General features: G+C 39.0%; 1 protein-coding gene across 1 annotated transcript in view; it reads right to left on the bottom strand.

The window, feature by feature from the left end:
- The window catches only part of DOCK4 (dedicator of cytokinesis 4), a 410,882-nt gene that overhangs the window by 37,861 nt on the left and 351,928 nt on the right, over nucleotides 1–21,093 (bottom strand). Inside the window, exons 31-36 of the mRNA XM_072964656.1 lie at nucleotides 20,393–20,541; nucleotides 17,882–17,967; nucleotides 13,089–13,184; nucleotides 12,156–12,216; nucleotides 8,057–8,150; nucleotides 1,341–1,489 (exon numbers count right to left, since the gene is read on the bottom strand). Coding sequence (XP_072820757.1) covers nucleotides 1,341–1,489; nucleotides 8,057–8,150; nucleotides 12,156–12,216; nucleotides 13,089–13,184; nucleotides 17,882–17,967; nucleotides 20,393–20,541 — 635 coding nt within the window. The remainder of the gene's footprint in view (nucleotides 1–1,340; nucleotides 1,490–8,056; nucleotides 8,151–12,155; nucleotides 12,217–13,088; nucleotides 13,185–17,881; nucleotides 17,968–20,392; nucleotides 20,542–21,093) is intronic.

Raw genomic sequence — 21,093 nt, 5'->3', positions numbered from 1 at the left:
CACTGGGTTCCTTATTTGGCCCAAGTGCACTTGTAAATTGTGAGGGTCTAACCCAGATGGTTACTCTCAGCAGAAAAGCAAAAATCCCTTAATCTAACTCAGGTGTTGGCAAATTATTTCACCAGACAGTAAATACTTAGGCTTTGTGGGCCATATGGCCTTTGTCACAACTACTCAACTACTGTTAAATCATGGAAACAGCCATGGACACACATGAGCTTGGCTGTGTTCCAACAAAACTTTAATCTATAGACAATAAAATGTGAATTTCATGTTAATTTTGACATGTCAAATATTCTTCTTCTTTTGATTTCTTTCAACCATTTAAAAATGTAAAAGTGTTCTTAGATTGTGGGCTGAATGGAAACAGGCGGTGGGGGGGGGTCATGTGACCCATGGCCCGTAGTCTCCAATCCCTGATCCAGCACAGACTCCTGGGATTGGGCCCATAGATGCAACCAGAGGTTCAGTAACAGCTTATCCTGCAGGTGGAAACTTGACTGCAGGAGGGCACAGAGGCATTTCTTGCTGTTAATGTAACAAATGATATCAGTATAGTTATATAAATAATAGAGGAGGATGGGAAAGAAGCAATTCCCTTGCATCAAATTTTTAGGTGTACCAATTATGTTTGGTAAAAGAATGACAGCCACTGGTTGTATTTTAATTTCCTGTTTAACCTTGGCACTTTGGAAGATATCTTTAAATCTAAGATGCATATCACTAAAGCATCCAAGTGTTCAAATCAACTGGGGTCAGATTCACAATTTTCTTTCTAAGAGTACTGCAAACCCTTGAAGATGGAGAAGGGTATGAGTGTGGGGTGGGAAGCACTGAATTGCTTTATCAGCTTCAGTGAGGTTTTTCAACACACTAAGGCAACTCTAAGATGGGATGCCATAAAAGTCTTTAAACAAATTGAGTTTCATTTATTTTACCTTAAAAAAAACAAGTGGACTAGGGCAGAATACTACACGCCAATTTGGGGAGGTGAGTGACATGTGACGATGGTTTTTCAGATAATAAAATGCCAGGGTGTCAAAACCTCTAGATCAGTATTTCTCAAAGTGGAGTCCAATGTTCAGACACATTGGAATTTCCTGGAGCCCTTATTAAAATCACAGAATCCCCTGCTCCAAGCCAGACCTACTTCTCAGAATGTCTAGGAGTAGGGCCTGGGAGTCTGAATTTCAAAAGACTCCTGGGGTTCCATAATGCACATTGCAATTCGAGGAGGCCTGCTTGAAGAGGGGGCCATCGGTGAACGAGAAATAAAAGAAGTGTGACACCGACACAGTCACCGTGGGAGCACCATGGGTGGCAGGGGCTGGGGCGCACACCTTGCCTCTGTCAAAATTCTGGATGATGGTGAGGTGCAGGTGCTCCTTGCGCTGCCATTCCGTCTGCATGGGGTAGGTCAGGAACTCCCGCAGGGGCCGGTCAGACCATTCCAGCAGCTCATCGTATAACAGGAGAGTGTACGCCGCCTCTGCAAGCCAAGGGGAAAGGCGATCATCGAGAAAGGGCCCCAACGACCTCCCCTCAAAAGGGGCCGGTGTGGGACAAATTGGAGAAAATACGATTTTCTGAATTTTATGATACTGAAGAAAAAATGTCCAGAAGATATGCGACAGAAGGTTAAGGAATGATGATTTCCCCCGGAACCTGGAATTACCAGACGTGTGCATTTAATCTTTTAGTTCTCTGTTCTGTTCTTCTCTCTTTCCCTTCCTCTCCCTCTTTCTCCTACAATGCTCACATGCTCCTGGCATAGTAGTATTTAAGGGTATCTTCGGTAGCTGGTTCAAAGAGGTAAGGGAGACTCGCTTTTGTCTGCTAGGGAAGTTCATTGGTAAATAAATCCCTTGGGGTGGGACTATGGGCATCTTCCAAAGGGCATGCTTATTAGGAAACAAACAAAAAAAAAATGAGAACTAAATCCTCTGGATAATGGAAAGCTGAAACAGGTGAAACCGGTGTGTGTATTGGGTGGTCTGTGTGTGTGTGTGTGTGTGTGTGTGTGAGAGAGAGAGAGAGAGAGAGAGAGAGAGAGGGAGAGAGAGAAAGAGAGAGAGAAAGAGAGAGAGAGAGAGAGAGAACAAACTGAGTGGGCTGTGTGACTATGGCCCCCTGGTTGGCCCCTCAAAACGTCAGTAGTGGCTACTGAAGTCATGCCCTGTTGGGTGCGGGTAGGATTTCTTGGAGAAATATGTAAAGAGATGATAATCTGTAGGTGCACGTGGACATGGTGACCTGTCGGCTTAAGCACAGTTGACAGGTAGTGTATTTAATAGAATACTTGCCATTCTGTAGGCCTCTTCTTTTCCTGAACCATAAATATGGACAAATAGGTCCAGAAGAGGAACCAGAATTTACTGTTAGTGATGAAGGACCATAATAATTCTTTTCCTCTCACACTGTAAGAGCCATCTCGTTTACTAAATTGAATAAAATGAATGAAACCTTATGTTTTTAATCCATTTAACTAACATCCCTACACGTGTCTCAAAAGAAACAGTAGTAGCTTTTAACACAATAGCAGTAAATGGTAATTGCTTTTCTTCAATTATTTGCTTTAAGGGTAACTACATGTAACGTTCTGAAGTAACATGCTGGGTGCTGGGACTACGACTGGCCATCTCCATGTATGAAATAGAGTTGTGATAAGAAACGCCTGGATCTCTATTCCTTTTCTCCTGCGGAAGTCCCTTAAGGCACAGGCTCTGGCCTTTCTTTCCCTCTTTAATTACCTCTGGTGAGCTCAATCCTCTGGCTTCACTGATTGCTGCAGAAGATTTCATCACCCACCAGCAGTCTCCCATCCCCCGGCATTCAGTCTGTGCACTGTTACCAAGATGACCTTCCTCCACTGCACATGATCGTGTTGCTCCCCTGATTAAAACTAGCCAATGACTCTCGGTAGCCAACAGAACAAATTTAGACTCCCTAATGTGACAGGGAAGTCTGCCCATGACCTGGCCCCTCCACTTACTACAGGTAACAGCAGCCTGCCACTGTCTCTCCTAAGAAGCCTCCAGCCTCTTGACTCCATCATCACCTTTTGCTGGAAAAACAAAAACAAAAACAAGATGCATCCTGACCAAGAGACAGATGCCCAACAGGGACAGAGGTGCCTTCCGCTCCACGAGCCCTGGACAAACTGTTTCTCGTGGTGAGATGGACAGAGAGAATATACGCTAAAGGGTGTCAGTTAATCAGTGGACACAGAAACAGAGCTGAATCGCCACAATGCCGGTTGCCATGGAAGTCTGCTCCAGACAGGACAAGGATAGTGGTGTAGTTAGTAATCAGATCATCAGAGCTGTGCTGTATATGAATAACCTTCTAGTTTTCTCTGAGACCTCCTAATCTTTAATTCCTCACATATCCTCATAATGCCAGACACCTAAGAAAACCCCATGTGTGTCTTCGTTCTCCATCCACTCTTTGCTCCTGCCATTGGAACAAACTATGGTTCCCCTCACTCCCCTGACACCCAGGGCCCTTCATAACCTGTTCCTTCAAGCCTTTCCCCTTTAGCTGCTGAATAACTCCTACTTTCTCTTAATGACACAGCTCAGGTATGATCATCTTGGTTTCTTAAATGTCTTCTGTCTCTCTAAGTATTCAAAAAAAAAAAATCCTTGAGACTAACCATGTGACAGTGAAAAGGAGGAGGAGTGGACTGAGGGAATTCCTTCCCCCAGCTGAAGCTTGCAACTGCCCACAGGGAGGGGCTGAGAAAGCACTGAAGGCCAAACTCACAGAGACAGAAAGTAGAAGGGTGGTTGCCAGGGGCCCTGGGAGGGGATAATGGGAAGTTCTTGTTTAATGAGTACAGGGTGAAAAAGTTCTGGAGTCAGATGGTGGTGATGGGTCACTGAATGCCACTGAACTCTACACTCAAAACTGGGGAAGATGGTGGATTTCATGTTATGTATGGTTTGCCACAATAAAAAAAAAATGAAGATAAAGGGGAACAAGGAAGGGTTTCTAGTTCCTAAACTGCTTTCCAGATCATGCTTGCCCTGGGAAGGTCCAGGGTTCAGCTGGAAGGTCAAGTGCAGATAAGCTGCTGCTGGGAAGTGTGGGAAAAACAAGTAAGCATTGGTGGGCCATCAGAGGAAGCTGACAAATGACTGGTGACATGGGAAAGGTGTGACAACAAATTACACCTGCTTCAGAATTTGATCTAGGAAAATGAGGATGTATATCTGGGCTAAACAGTGTGTGTACAGAGGAGACTGTAAAAAAAAAAACTTTCATTAAAGGAAACATGTATACTTTAGAGGCATGAATAGACTACTGAGGTTTGAACACATCAGCAAATTGTAGATGTTTTATTACAACATGCTGTATATTCATTCTTCTACATCTTTAGAAGACAGTATCATATTGAAAAGAGAATGTCCAAAATTTTCAACAGACAATGTTTAAAAGTGTTGATAATTTTGAACCAAAGGCATCATCACATAATTAAATACAGGCCATCTCATTCCATTATTGTGAGAGGTATACAGTGAGGACACCAATATGCAAAAAGAAATATCGCAGGAGACGAGTAGCGACAAATCAGGCAACAGAGGGCACTGTTCTGAAAGGCTAGAAAGGGTTAAGTCACTTAAACAGAATCCTATACAGACAGAAAAGTCTTCCCATCAATTTCACTTTCTCCAAGGACACACCAAAATGAGGACAGAAGAGAAATGAGTAAAATGTTATATGGGAAAAAAACTTCTTATGACTTTGGGGAACATAAAAACTGCAAGCTGAGTAAACAAATTAAAGAAAAAAGATTTACCCATTTCCAAAATATAATCAGACAGAATTGGACTTTCAGAAAAACCAAAATATAACTGTTACGTATCTGCAAGAGCTTGTCCTTACTTCCCTCTCTCATTTCTTTATTTTTTTTTACAGGCTTTAAAATAAGTCTACTAGGTTTTTTTTGAAGATAGACAAACTAGGTTCACCATTTCGCTCAAAAATTGGCTACAGACTCCTTTAAAATTACCACTTAAACTCTGAGACAACAGAGTCAGCTCAAAAACCTTAGTTTATTTAATCAAAACTATCAGCACATCTGTGTGAAGAGATACTGGGGCTTCCTTAGAGACTAAGAAATTACTAATATTAAAGGAGTCGAGTGCTAAAATTTAATTGAGGGCATTCATTTGTGATGCATTTATTTAAATCTCACATTGCTGGGCACTAGTCTAAGAACTGAGAAGACTTAAGAAGAAAACATCATCTCTGTCTTCAAAGAACTTACCCTTTAAAGATCTTTCTATCCACTCACCTATCCACCTGTCAACACACATACACACACACACATCTTATATAACTATTAATAAAAACAACACGATAAATACTTTTATGCAAATCTGAACAAACTGCAACGGGAAAAGACATCAACTCTGCCCACGGTGGGGGTGCTGGGTCATGGAGTGGGTGAGGGAAAGGGAAGGAAGGTGAAGACTTCAGGGAGAAGATGATACAGGAGCTGGCTCTGACAGATAAAAAGGGATGTAGAACAAGTGGGAAGATGAGGCTGAACAGACAGCTGCTGCTTCAATTATGATGGACCTTGAGTAAAGAGTTTGAGCTTTACCTTGTAGAAGACATGAATTGACAGCATTATATCTAGAGAAAGTGTTGGTGAAATTTTCTCCAAAGGACAGACAGGAAGTAATTCAGGCTTGCAGGACACACGTCGCTGCAACTACTCAATTCTGCCATGGGCACACAACAGCAACCGTGGACCAGATGTAAGTAAGTGGGTGCGGCGGAGTTCTAATAACACCCGACTCCTTCAGTACTGGTAATTCCTTAATGGAATGCAATCCTGCCATGAAAGTTATAGAACTCCCATAGAAGTTCAGTTAGTTCTTTTAAAGTAAAATTTGCACTCAAATCTAATGTCATACAGAAAAGTGCATGAGTACAACTTAATGCGTTTTTATAAGATAATCTCACCTGTATAAGCAGTATCCACATTTTAAAAAAACCCACTAAGACAAAAACAGAACATCATCACCCCCTCCCCCAATCCTGCACCCTCATGCATTGTCCTGGTCACTTTTCCTTCAAATACAACAACCATCCTGACTTCTAACACCACAGATAAGTTTTGCGCAATTTTGAAATTTATATACATGGAATTGGGCAGTCTGGATGTACAGTTAATTTTAACATTCCAGGAATATAAAGATAATAGACTATTAGAAAAAAACAAAAGAAGAAGAGGACTAGGAGAAGGAGCCCCTGGGAGATGGGAAGAGTGAGTAAGATCAGAGAGAGGAAGGAGATGGAGAAAGGGACTTTTAAACTCTGTGTATGACTTTCTGGGCTCACCCCCAAGCTGTGCATGTGTAGGATGAACCAGAATCAACATAACAAAGATTCTGATAAGTGAACTATGGTACAGACAACTGTCCATGTCTCAGACTCTCTCTGGGTGACATACATACAGGAAAGGGCAGAAGAGTACTACAAAGGCTTTGCAAACTAAACTGACCTTCAGAAGGTGGTTCTGGACTTGAGGTCTGAAACTAACTGGATCGATTTTCTGCTAAAATTAAAATAGTCAACATTCTCCAGAAGATTTCAACAGAATCCAGAATCTCGTAATATTCAAAAAGTCTGGGATGCAATCCAAAATTACTTGACAAAGAACCAGGAAAACTAAACATATCTCAAAGGGAAAAGGAAATTAACAGATGCCAACTCCAAGATGATTCAGATGTTAAAATTATAGGCAAATACTATGAAACAGCTATTATAACCATGCTACTTGAAGTCAAAGTGAACACTTGTGAAATGAACAGAAAGATACATGTACTTCGCAAAAAAAAAAAGCTATTATAAAATAGCCAGATGAAAAATTTAGAACTGTATAATAAAAAAAAACAAAAATTAAAATTTCACAGGAAGGGCTCAGAGGTTGAATGGAAATGACAGGAGAGCCAGTGGACTTGAAATGAATCAACAGAAACGATCCAATCTGAAAAGCAGAAAAATTTTTTTAAGAAGGTAAAAAGAATGAGTCCTAGAAACGCATGGAACAATACCACTGGAGTTCCAAAAAAGAGAAGAGTCGATGCAGAAAATAGAGTTGAGAAAACAATGCCTGAAAACTTACCAAATTTGGTGAAGGAACTAAGGTTATAGAACCCAGAAGCTCAGCAAACCTAACCGGGATAAACTTAAAGAAAATCACGCTCATATATATCATAATTAAATGGCTGAAAACCAAAGATAAAGTCTTGAAAGCAACCAAAGATAATTACACATTACATTCAGGGGAACTATTTAAATGACTACAGATCTTTCATCAGAAACCATGGAAGCCAGAAGAAAGTAGAGGAACATTTTTAAAGTACTGAAAAAAAGAAACTGTCCACCTAGAATTCTATATCCAGCAAATATTTCCTCTAGGGATGAAGGTAAAATAAAGATGAAGGAAAACTAAGAATTCTTTACTATTAGATCTGTTCTAAAAGAAATACCAAAACAAGTTCTTCAGGTTAGATGAAAATGTTAACAGAGGAAACCAGAATTTTATGAAGGAAGAAAGAGCAACAGAAATGGTAGATATCTGAGTAAATATAATAGATTATTTTTATCATCTTAAATTTTTTAAAATAGGTATGACTTAAAAATTTTGACGTTATCCAATGGGATTTCCGATGCACATAGGTGCAACACCTATGACATCTATAATGTAAAGTGAGGAAGTTGTAAAGTTCCTATACTTAACTTAAAGTTGTGAAATACTAAGTCTAATCAGACTGTGAAAAGCTAGATGCGTATTTCAGAATCCTCAAAGCAACCTCTAAACAACCATGTAAAGAGATACAGTAAAAAAAAAAAAAAAAGCAGCCAATATATAAAATAAAATGGAGTACTTAGACACATAATCTGACTAAAAATAAATTTCAGTTTTAAAGGAGAAATACTTGAATTCCCAGCTCTAATGAAAAAAAACAAGAGTTATTATGTTTAACATCTCAGTGACCAGCCCACTTCCCCCAACTGAGCCCAAACACACAATTACCTGTGAAGTTCTGTGCTTTGAGATGCAGATCATAGAGCTTGTGGATGTAGCGTATATACATCTCTTCCTTGTTCAGTTCAGTCTTATAGAAGTTCTATAAAAAAAGGTATGTTAATTCCTCAACAATCAGGTCGGCAAATTTCTGCCTTTTACTCTACTTGAAGTTTCACGTCTTGAACCAAGAGAACAGATGCATTTTTCCGTATGTCTTTTAAAAATTAAGTGAGGAGACCCAGTGACATATTTTTAATTCAACACTGTCTATAATTACTTATCAATTATTAAACAAGCTGCTAACTCCTAGGGGATGTTATTACCACTGACTTACATTTCTTTTGTTACTTTCTATTTTTCTTGTTAGTTTAACTGCCAGTGGACAATCAGCCTATGCAACATAAAAATATTAAAAATATGTAATAGATTACACGAGTCATTAAATTTGATCATTAATATTCAAAGGATAATTTAATTTTAAACGAAAGGTTTCCAGTTTATGTCTACAACATAAAGGGATTCGTACTAAAAGATTTTGTTTTAAATTATTGTGATGGGGCATGCTTATTGAAAATATTTTATTCATTAAAAAAAAGCATCTGGATCTTGTTAAACTTCTCTAAAATGTTTTAACATTAGTAATCAAAAACTCAGCTCTGACTGACCTGGACATATTAGGTGGCATTTTAAAGGTCTACTTTATAGGCATCCTCACATATTCCTTCACCACATTAGAAAGTACATTAGTCCTCACTGAACTTAGTAAACATAGGAACAAATGTGTAAGAAGTTGGATTCCAGCAAAAGCATGACGCTGTGAGTCTCTATGTGAGTCACTTTTAGTGAGCAGGTCATTGTATGTTATGAAATCTCTGCACAAGCCATCTGAACAACTGTTATTACTGGTGCTGTTGTTATTTTGACTGATGCTACCTGGTATGTGGAAGAAGGGGAAATGGATAGTGATGGGGGGAGGGGGTGAATCCATTGACCTGAAGGAGTGTTTTCTAAGAGGGAAAGGCCAGGAATCCTAAAAATTTTTTGAAATTGATTAGGTAGAGAGGGCTCTGGTAATGGAGCAAACTAGCCAATATGGCTGCTTAAACTGTACTTGGGCTTGAAGCCTGAGGACCTTCTGTCATTGCGCTTTCTGGTGCCACTACCTAACAGATGCCCATTCGTCAAACCTTGAAACAATGGCATTTAGTTGAAAGCATCATCAAAAAAATTTTTCCCCATTTATATCATTACCCCTCCCCTTTCACAGTGTCCTGCAGATCTTGGTCATCTTTTAAAAGCTCAGTAAACAATCCTATTCACATCTCTTTTATTATAACCCAAATCATTTTAATTAGCAAGAATTGCTCTATCATAAACATAAATCTAACAACTCCATAGCAGGCTTTTACATTATTAAAGGATGATGTGCTCTGATAGCTTTCTGGTAAGAAGCAGATTTCTTTGGGAACAAAATATAAGTGATCACTCTGTAAATGAATAGTCCTTAAAAATAAAAAAACTCTCCAGTCGGCAGATGAGAATCTTTCACATATGTCTGGCAAAATTAGTGACACAAAGAAGAAAACAATAATCACATTTCCTAGCATTAGTCATGTCAAAGATTATATATTTTTGCCAATCTAACACTGCAGTTTAACTCTGATTGTGTAAAGAAAGCCAGAGCTCTCCGGAAAACAATCTGGAATTTGTCTTTCCAAAGAGTTAAGAAAAATCTCCGGGAGGAAGTGAGGGGCTAAAGTGAACCATATTGCAGCTAGAAAACATCAAGAACTTTCCATATGGAGGAGAAGCTAAAAAGATTAGCTTCAAAGCTATATGTCTGGCCCTTTAATAAGAAGAATTCTTGTGCTGGTTGAAATTAGAACAGCTTTCAAAATGTTTGCATTTTCTAGAAGGATTATTCTTGGTCAGTTCATAACTAGCAGGATAAATTCTTTGTCTCAAGCGGAATACAGATGGGACCACTGATTTCATTAAGTCTCTGGCTTATTCCTCCTGGGAAACTCGAGTAAACACATTTAGGTCAGAGTACTCATTCTTTCATCCAAGGAAATGATCTCTTCTGTTAGACTGACTGAGGAAATGAACCGAGGGTCTACATTTATTCATGTACCTCCAAACAGAGGCTGCTGTGAAAGAAGACAGAGGCAGTGGAAGATGACTCTTTTGGAGAAAGGAAAAGGCGTTCTTTGAGGTTATTTAGGAGATTTTGCGCCCGGAGTTGGGGTAGAGCTGGGATTAAGGAAAGAAACTGAGAATATCTGAAGTTTACAGAGCCCTTGGCTTTTCTCCCCAAACAATGATGTACAAGGAGGGATGTGGAGGCAGATCAGGCTGAGGATCCTGACATAGTGAAAGGCTGGTAAAAGCTGGGGAAGCACAGAAAGGAAATTTTAAAGTGGGAATGACTGTGCTCAAGGTTGGAATTAAGTGCTAAGAGGAGAGGTGATGGACTGACCCAGTGAGCCCGGCCTGATGGCCTGGAGGTTACTGTTGGGTCTGACGACAAAAATGATGGAAGAAACTGCATAACAAGATGTGGCCTGATAGAGGATGCTCAGGTCTCACTATATTTAGCGACTGACATCGGAGGTGGAGATGTAACAATTAAATGCAAAAATGAGGAGGAAGTGGTGGGTGCAGTAAAGAAAGAGAAAGTCATATGCTCAGGGATGAAGAACAGTGCAGCTAGAAAACAAATTAGGGAAACAGGTTAAAAAGATAGTCATGAGAGAGTGAAAATCCGGAGCTCTGAACAGGGGCTGTGAGGGGAAAAATAAAACAAAAAGCAAAACTGAAACCAACAAGCTAAGACAAGACAGAATCAGAACAGGGGACAAAACAAAATTTCAAGGTGCAGGCAAAGAGAACACAAAGGTATGTGAGAGACATATGGATCGGAGTAACAATTAGAATTCTGTCTGTGCAAGTGCTTGGAATAGAAGTGAGGTTTCATCTATTCTGCAAAGTAAGAAAAAGAAACCATGATATTCACAAATTTAGAACCGGAAGCAGTCACAACATATTCCCATATTTTAAATCTGATTAAGACAAATTATCAAAAGTGTCAATTCATCCTATATTAAAATCTGAAAAAGGAATATCTAAACGTATGGTCATTCTCTACCATTCTATCTAATAGTTAGTTATTTGACATTTCAATATAAACTTTGTTTTCCTAGGACAGTTCTGGTTTAGCCTATTATCTTTACACAGTATTTCTTTTTACTTTAAAAAATGTCTTGTTTGGCATAATTTATTTTTTATATGAAATCTGTGTATTGACAGAAAACACAGGCAGCTTTCTGCCTTTTGCCAGACATTCCTGTAGTTAATAAATTAAAATCAAGATAGATCTCTGAGGCTCTGTATGGTTTATACTACTCAAGGTCAGAAAAATGTTTAAAAGAAAACTATTATTTCTATTTTTTTATGTTGATCGAGGGCAGTCTTTCTAAATTAGTTCCTGAAAATGTAACCATATCTTTTTAAATGCTATTAAAATGATACTATTAATTTCTGTATTAAAAAAATGTCTTGCTTGGCTGAAAAATTTTATGGTTATCCAGACCTTAACCCAGACCTTAACAATAGTGGTACTATGGATTTAACTTGCAAAGAAACTAGAGAGTGAAAATTCATGTGTTAAACAGAAAACTGTCATGTGTTCACAAAACAGACAACTGTCATGTGTTCACAAAAGAAGAGCACACTAATTTTTATTAAAATATAGAAGAAATATAAGAAGAACCAGAAGAAACTGTCTACACAGAAGTAAAAAGACCTTTCTCCAGGGACGTCATGCTTTTTCCTAGAGAAGCAACAAGAGACTCCGGAGTGGAGAAATGATGCAACAGGAGAAGGATGGAGCCACTCTCAGACCTGACAGCGGGTGCGTGCTGCAATGTTCAGAGCTGAGAATTCTCTGGCATTTAATTCAATCTGAAGCAAAAACACTTCTAAACTCTTCTAAGAAACAGCCAGATAAAGATACATAGTGGATTAAAAACAAACAAAACATAGTATTTCTGTGAATAAAACAAATGTTAGGCTATAAGGAGAAAAAGGGAAATTGTTTACTAACCAGAAGGCTAACTGTGCAGCCAATCTTTTTGCCATCGACCTCACCCATTTTCATGCAGTCCCTAAAAACAAAAAGCAAGAGTCAGAACTCAGCACTTCCTTCCTAGGGGCCAACACAATTTGTTCTTTTAGGGGGAAAAAACAAGTACTCTCAGGGACTACAGGCAAGGTGCAAGTTGCTGTTGGGATCAGGGTTCAGCAGAAGAGAGGAACTGTCCCAGGTGGCGTGAGCTTGAGTCAGGGTCGGGGGGTTTCCGCTGAGAATTTCACTTCCAGGTGGACTGTGCTCCTTCTCCATAGATGGAGGGGGGTGGGTAGGGGGGAAAAGGAGGGGTGAAGATGTGTTATTATACACCTCTTACTGGGGTGAGAAGGGGCTGGTAAGCTTGGCCATCAACAGTGAGAATGAGGCTTTTATTCTTAAAACAACACCCTGCATTTAAGTGGGATGAACTGCTTTAGCAATTTAGATAATTTAAAAATCAAAAAATTATGTCTACAGAAGGTGATGGTGTGAGTTTCATTCTCCTTCGGCTTTTATAAAAATGAAGTATGTTTGTACAATTCTCTGTTAAATGGTCATCACCCTGTGATGAATGAATCTACTGGTTCTAATGGGTGAGTCTAAATAGTAAAAAAAAAAAAAAAAAGGGTTTCTTTAACAACAGGACTCTGAGAACCTTCTCAGTTCACTAAGACTTTGAAAGAAGTGTCCAAAAAAACTCTAAACAAAACATAAAAAAAACAGGAAAAACAAACAAAGAATAAACCTCTAAACCTGCCAGTTAGAAGTCTGTTATTTTACTGCTCAAGGTTCCTTGGTCTGATTATCAATTTTTTTGAGTGATTAACTCAAGTGGAAGGCTAGCTGTAGTCTAACTCTGACTTTCTAACTGGAGCTCAGCATATCTGGAAAACGGAGGACTCAGCTTACCTGTAATCTAACAACCTCTCCATTAGCCGAGTTACAGTGGCAATTAATGAAACGCCACTTTCCCTCCATGTTTCCCGCTCAATTTTCTTTAGGAGACTGGAAAAGAAAGAACCCAGGGCATTTTCAACATTTATTTTTATCAGTCACCATGACAACCATTTTACTTTCATCAGTACCTTAAATGCCTTAGCAACCACTGCAACATTTCATAAGTAGCACAATTTGCAAACAATGTCTTACCTAGGATAGGGACCAAATAGCGGAATTCTAATCCAGGAAGCATTGACAAAGCAAATTGATTTTCAGATTACCAAGTCATCAAATACGAACACATGCATATAATCAAATTTTCAAAATATGCAAGCACCTCACAGCTCAAAGACATTGTCTCCTAGCTTCTCTCTTACGTTAACAGAGGCTTGCGCCTTGCCACATCAAATAACACTGCGAAAAGCGAAAACAGGAGTGCCTCTAAGTTTACTTTTAAGTAAGATCTTGCTTTATTCACAGAAAAATGTTTTCCTACCTCTCAGAGGAATGCATCTTCATCCAAGCAATTTTACTGCAATGCAACTGCTACAGGAAAATCCTTGTACAGACGGTATGACGTTGTGCGTTTTTTCCTCTCACTTAACATTTGCCCACTCAATACATATTGTACTATCTGTGCACTCACTCAACAGTTTCATTCATTTTGTCATTAATCACAGAGGATTTTCTATGTGCTTGTTACAGTGGATTGATGACAAGTACTGAACCACATCTCTCCTCCTACACTTTTCCCTAATCTTAAGCACCTTGGAGCAGAGGAACTACTATGTAAACATAAAACAATAACAATCATAATAATTAGGCTCTGTTTTACTTTCACTCCCACCTCTCCACAAATTAACCATATACTTGGCAAAAACCTTTACAAAAAAATCCCAAAGATAAAAGTAAGAATGTAGGCATGACAAGATACTTTCTTACCCCTCCTAGATTTAATGATCATTATTTCTGTCTGAAATCTTATTTCTCTTTCATCTTGGTTTCAGGAATAACACAGAGAGAAAATATTTCTGACAAGTACCATCTAAACCTATCATACACTGTTCTTAGTAGGAAAAAAAGCTATTTGGTCAAAGCTTGCCTTTATTTTTTGCCTATGGCTACATTCTCTCCCAGTTTTCCTTCCCACTCCTCACCCCTTGCTATCGCCATTCCAGTGCCCAGGCATATGTCTTGTCTCCTCATCTGTTGCCTCTGCATCCTTGATCATCTGTTTTTCTGGTTTATTCTGAACTGTTTCCTAGATTAAGGAGGTGGGGTGGGAGAGAAGTAGCACACGAAGGGATGGAGCTTGCCTTGACTAATCCCCCCAAGGAAAAACCCCTTAGTTTGTTCTAAATGGGCTTTCTTTTAAAAACCTCTGAAAAGCACCTGTTTCGAGCTGAAATGCCAAACTGGTATTGAACCAAGTTCTCAAATGAAAATCTGCCTGCCAAAATAATGCAGGATGATGGAGAAATCTTCCCAAGTGACAGCCCACACCTCATATACTTTAGAGGCTGAAAAACAAAGAACTCAAGTTAGGTAATACTTCTAAAAATATATGGAGACTTCTTTTATAGGCATGAGTTTCATTAATTTGCACAGCCTCCGGATGCAGTAAGAAATCTGAGCGACATAATCCTCTTGTAAAAGGAGGCAAAGCTCTGCAGTCTGTTTCCTTGACTAACTCAAGACCCAATTAGCAGGACCAAGCCTAGGACCCAATTCATCTGTTTTCTTGGCTAGGCTTGTTCCTTCTCTGGGGAAGCTTGGCCTCCAAGTTTACCTGCTACTTGTTCACAAGGAGAAGCTATCGGACAAGAGGAGTCTTTCTAGATAACCTGGGTGACACTGGCCTCTAATTTGGTATATTTCCATTTGGTCCATCATCGTGCCAACGTGCCCATGTTGAGTACACAGGGAAGTCATCTAATAACAGTGAAAGGTGATTTCTTATTTCTAATTTATAAGCAATGGGACTCTCTAACACTAGGGAGTGGGATAAATCAGGGTCCTGCAGGAAGACACACTGCTCCTCAGCTGTTTACTCTGTGATTGAATATGAAGGGTGCAGGATCTGACCCTCAGTCTACCTCTCTGTGTCATAACAGCATCACCCAGAGGCCATCATTGTATCAAACACCTTCGTCCGTGCCTGCCCTTCTCAATCCAAAGAGAAGAGCTAGATACCTGACGTGTGTGTTATACAGCTAATCCTCTGTCTCCTAACTATGACTAAATGTGCGATCACTAAATAACGATTGTGGAATGATCTGGAGTCTTGCTGAATTCTTTAGAGTAACACAGAACAAAGCACAGTAAAGGACTGAGGGGGAGGTCACCTCTTCCGAAAAGCCTCTTTGGAACCCGAGGCGGTTGGCACCTAATAGGTGCTCCTACAGTAGTCACTGCTGCAGCCTCGGCCTTAGGAGAGCAGCTGGCACAGGGAGATACTTAATAAACAAAGCTGAACGAGTGAGTTAAGTGGATCCAGGGAAGCAGAATTTAATTACGATACCCTGTTCTAGATATCATGCGGGCGGCAATGGTCCACAATTTCAGCATTATCAGCAACAATGAATCCTGATCCCTATTTATTTAAGAAGATGTAGTAGGGTAAATGAAGATAACGTGAGGGTTAGGGAAAGGTGAGCTGAGTTTTTAGGAAGGACTGTACAAATTGATAGTCTCATTCTAAGGAGGATATTTTGGCGAGTATGTACTACGTTTTAAGGAAGCAGGGAGCTGCTTTCAGCTTCTGAAACAAATTTTAAGAAGTTTTAGACATGAATTACACAGAACAAATGAGAATCTGCACCATAAGGGCTTGTGTTCCTAATTCATAATGTGTGCAATGACTCATTGTGATTATACAAATTCATTGTGATTTTTGTTGCCAAAGAAGCATTTTATTGTTTCCTGAAATATAGTTAGATTTTCACTTTCTTTTCTGAGCCCAGGTAGTAATGACATTTAATTAGCACTTTAGATTTTATTTATTCCCAATATGCTGATCATAAAAGCATGAAAGAGAAATATTTATAGTAACATTTCTAGTAATATGCTAAAAATCAACAAAAGAATAAAAATCTCCACTCTTGAATGAATCAGCCCCCTTAAAATACTCCTAATTATAGAGGCTTAATATTTTAATTATTGGTTTGATCTTAATGTCAAGGTACATCTTCTATTTCAAAGCCATATTTATATACAAGAAATCCAAATTACATGCTATCAGGCCTTTATTAAAGTAGATAAGAGGCACTATAAAGCTATGTGAGTTTTATTAATCTTATGAATTTATTATAAATAATTAATCACAAATCTCAAAAGATTCATTTCACTGAGTGCTTTCTCATTTTAGTTCTTTGTTCAAACCAAGGACTAGTAACTGAATTGAGAGTGGTTTTCAAAAGCAATTTATTATATCGGATGAGGTTTTAATCAGAATCCTTGCTAAATTCCAGCTGTCATGAAAGACAGATGCTTTGTGCACCAGAATGAATGAAGGCTTGGTGAATAATTATTAAAAGTTCCAGTTTAATTACAGTATCAGAAGAAAATGTCATTGTTCAGGGTTCAGTACAAAGAATGTATTTTATCACCCACCATCACCGCAAGCTATCTGTATACCCCTTCTTGGCTTTTCCTTTCAATACAATTTTCTAAAAAGCTTCAAGAATGATTTTGAATCAGGCAAGCTGAAATCTACCAGTCCCTAATAATACTTTTCAAACCTAAATATTAATATATCCGCTGCTCTAAACTTAAGATCATAAAACGAATTACAGAATTTTGCTTTTGGCTCTCAGCACTAAAGCATTAATATTGAGTTTTAGGTGATACCTCGGCATAAATGTAAGTAAAAGCACGTTCTGTAATAGAAAAATGTATGGCTGAAATGTTTTTGCATTTCTGAAAGAAACTGCAAACATTTCCCAAGCACAAGGAGCTGGTTTTCCTTCGAAAAGAAACACTCTGTAAGCACACAAGGCTTGAAAATGACTGAGAGCTATGGAAGGCTGTTGGGAAAACAAGTGCTAGAATCAAAACCCTAAAGCACGAAAACCTACTTCTGTGTCCTCTCTGGCCCCTTGACACAGTGGCTGAATACTTGGTACAAGCAATTCATCCTGCAAGGCTGATCACATTCCTACATGAGTAAGGACAATCTCAGAGTCTCCTAACAATACTCTACTATTTCTCTATCCTCCATACAAACCCTAATCACAGAATTTACTAAAAATGATTTGCTTCTTTCATATTCTAATAGGAAACATTTAGGAAGCAATTAATGCTGAACGAGCAGTCGTTACTGATCAATTAAATCAAGTGTTGAAGAACAGAAGCAAACTAGGTTAATTTTCCCAACAGCAAATCAGCCAAGGATATCTTGCTTTGGAAAGCACTGTGCACAAACATAATAATCACACCACTATTTCGTTCCCCTTTCCCACTCCTCACCCTATTTAAAAGCATTATCTTGCAGCCCCAGCTTAAAAATTATTAGGCATGAAAAGAGTGAGATTTGTTACGTAACATTTGTGACCTGTCCTAATCAGACACTAATACAAATAGATATGTCTAATCATCAACATAATAAGATCCATTCGCCTGAGTTAGGCAATTGTCCTTTATTTCACACTCCACAAAGGCAAAGCACTCCTGTGAGACCCAAGCTGTCTTTGTAGCTCTCAGTTGCTTAGCACTGACACCAAATCCCCCAAACAGAATGAATCTGGGATGAACATGTTACTCACATACTGTTGAAGAGCTCGCGGTATGTTTCATCACCTTTGCCTTCTGACATCAGGCTGTCCAGTTTGTCAATTAGCTTGGCTTCCACCTGAAACATACCCAAATGTTACTCTCATTCCTCCCCTTCACAAGTAGGATTTTCTAGGTGAGTTGAAACATTTACTTCCGCAAAAGAAAAAGCCACAGTAAATTTTGTGAAAGCGACATTATCAGCTGTGGCTAACAGGAGACACCCCCTTGGAATTCTAGGGCGCCAATTTAGATGCAGCAACACGACTTCAAACTCCCGGTGGGGTAGCATGTGCTGCCGCCAAAGACTTCTATTTGTTGATTCAAACACAAATGCTTGCAGCCCAGCTCAAACGTTTCCTGAGTTCTTTTTTTAGGAGCTGTAAAAACTGGCAAGTCTACTGTCTTTTTTTTTTTTTTAAATCACGATATATATATATATAATATATATATATATATATATAATATATATATATATATATAAACATCAGCAAACTAACATATCCACAAACATTAAATCTTTGATGTGTTTTGTATCTATTTTCTTTCTCAAAACAGTTCGAGGTTGCACTGAATCTTTGCTGAAGTTGAGAATTTGTCCTAACCATGTACAGATGGTAGATCCACAGACATATTCTAAGTCAGCAATAAGCAGCATGAGAGAGAAAGAGGACATATTTCCTGAAAACTATAGTCAAAACATTTATATTTTCAAAAATGTAATTCCTTTAGGACTTGAATATCAGGAAGGCAGAAAGAAATACCCCTTCATCTGTCTAGGGCAGCAGAAGACAGAGAAAATGAAGAACCTCTGCATGGCCAGAGAGTTCACAATCAGGGGCTGGGAGGGATATCTGACTTTGTCAAAGGGCTAAGCCCAATGATTCCCTCTGAATCAAATTTAAGTAAGGGTGTAATTGAGCAGAACCCTATGAGGACTTCCCAGGACAGACCCTCCTCCATATCCTCTGCTGCACCTCCTCTCTGAAGTACCCAGATAATAGTATCTCCTGAATATTTCCTGAGTTTTTCAGATGCTAAAAATATCAGGCAAAGGAAGAAATTGACTACTTGATGATCGTGACCCCCCAGACCTTCTGGCACTTAGGGATGGATAGTGTTTGATTCCCTTGTTACCTCAACATCAACCAATCAGACAATTATCTGTGGGCTGATCATGTACCCTGCGACCCACCTCTCCCTTACTGAGCCTTTAAATATGCCTTGCTGAAACCCTCTGAGGAGTTCAGGGTTTTCTTGGGCATAAGCCACCCCATCCTCCTTGCTCAGCCCTGCAATAAACCTTTCTCTGCTCCAAACTCCTACATTTTGGTTTGTTCGGACTCACTGTGTGTCGGGCACACGAACTTCACGAACTTGCATTTGGTAACAAGGGGATAAAGAGAAAAGGGAAGGAAAGCGAATCTTCCCTGATACAATTTTTAAATAGTCTTTCATTCACCTATTAGCTGTCTTGAAAATAAATGTAGATATGGATACAGATGAAATGCCATGTTTTTGGCAACAGGAAGGTTCTAGGCAGGCATTCAGCTTGCTAGTACAGTTGACAGTCATTTCTGAGACTTGAGAGAGGCTTCGTTTGGAGAAGCAAGGAGGGCCAGATCCTGCGCACAGGTGACTGCACACAGGTGAGCATGGTGACTGTGTGAACCGATAGGAGGTCTGCTATCTCCAACATGAGTGGCTTGGCATGGCCAAAGCAGCTGATTTCTGCCATGAGATCTGGTTTTGGAATAAGAACTTTTGTCTTTCCAAAACTGGAGCAGAAACAAGGTCCTACTGTACAGCATAGGGAACTATACCCAGTATCTTATAATAACCTATAACGAAAAAGAATGTGAAAAGGATCACATATACGTGTGTGTGTGTGTGTCTAACCAAATCACTGTGCTGTACACCAGAAACTAACACAACACTGCAAATCAACTATACTTCAATTAAAAAAAATAGCTCTGAAGCAGAGCTATTAGATCCTATGTCAGAGAGGAAGGATAGGCTCATCTTGGAATTTCCTTCACAACAATTTCTACTGCTTTTCCCTTTAAATTAATTCTTAATGCTTCAAGCAAAGAGCAATAAAACACACTGTGCATCAAATGTTCAAAGCTAAGCCATTCACTAAACACAATGTGCAGACCACTGAGAGGTCAATGATTTTAAGAATCATTAACCTTCTGATTACACTGTGCTGTGTCCAACAGGGAGCAAATGAAGTCTCTGCCAGTCCTTAAACACAGACCTAGGAAATCACAAGATTTTTAAGTGAAGGAATGAAATGTTTTTTTCAGGGCTTCTCGGAGGCTTAGGGGAACACAGTATCAGAGAGGTGTCCAGCTGGGGAGTAGACAGCCCAGGCTGGAATCTGGGTCCCTTGATGGCTGCTTCGGTGCTCATTCCCCAACTCAGAGTTGAATGTGGTGGCTCAGAGATGCTCAAAGAGAACTGAAACTCTTTCAGCTGCTATGAGGAGCACATCCACCTACCTGTTTAAAATTGCCACTCCGCCTCTGCTCCCAGTCCATCATATCATGAAAAATAGGAATCATGACATTCCGGAGATCTGGCTGGGGTATCAAGGTCACTTCTAGGAAGGGGCCGATTAGGGCAGGGATGAAATGAAGCTTGTGCTCTCCTAAATGAATGAAATATTTATGTTTCAGAATATTTAGTTTTAATAAGATTTCAGAACATTAATATTATCAAATTTGTTTAAAACTACTGTCACAAGTCAGTTATAGTTGTCTCCTCAAGCAAGAGAGTATTTCCCTGAGCAGATATATAAATAGTAAATTTCCATGTGTTAATATTTCTCCATGATTTTTTTATTAGAAAACTAGGGATTTGCCTTTTTCACAGTTTAAAAAGAGCATAAGATACAATTAAACATTACATAAATCATCAGGAGATAATTATGTACAGAACTGCACATTCACACATTAAAATTTGTATTCAATCACTAAAAATGAGGTTGAAGAAGAAGAATACAGGTGAAGGTTTTCAATATAAGTAACTGAAAAAGCAAGGTACCATACAGTATGCACAGGTACATCTTTCATTTAAAAAGAAAAAATATATATGCTAGTCTAGAAGATTCTATCCCCTAATACTAACCACACTATTTATTTCTGGGTGATGATATTACTGGTAATTTTTATATATATAAAAGGTATTTCTTATCTGTATT

This window comes from Vicugna pacos, chromosome 7, assembly GCF_048564905.1.
Source record: "Vicugna pacos chromosome 7, VicPac4, whole genome shotgun sequence".
NCBI classification, from domain to species: Eukaryota; Metazoa; Chordata; class Mammalia; order Artiodactyla; family Camelidae; genus Vicugna; species Vicugna pacos.
Note: the sequence above shows the minus strand (reverse complement) of the source record. Positions and strands in the feature narration are given on the sequence as shown.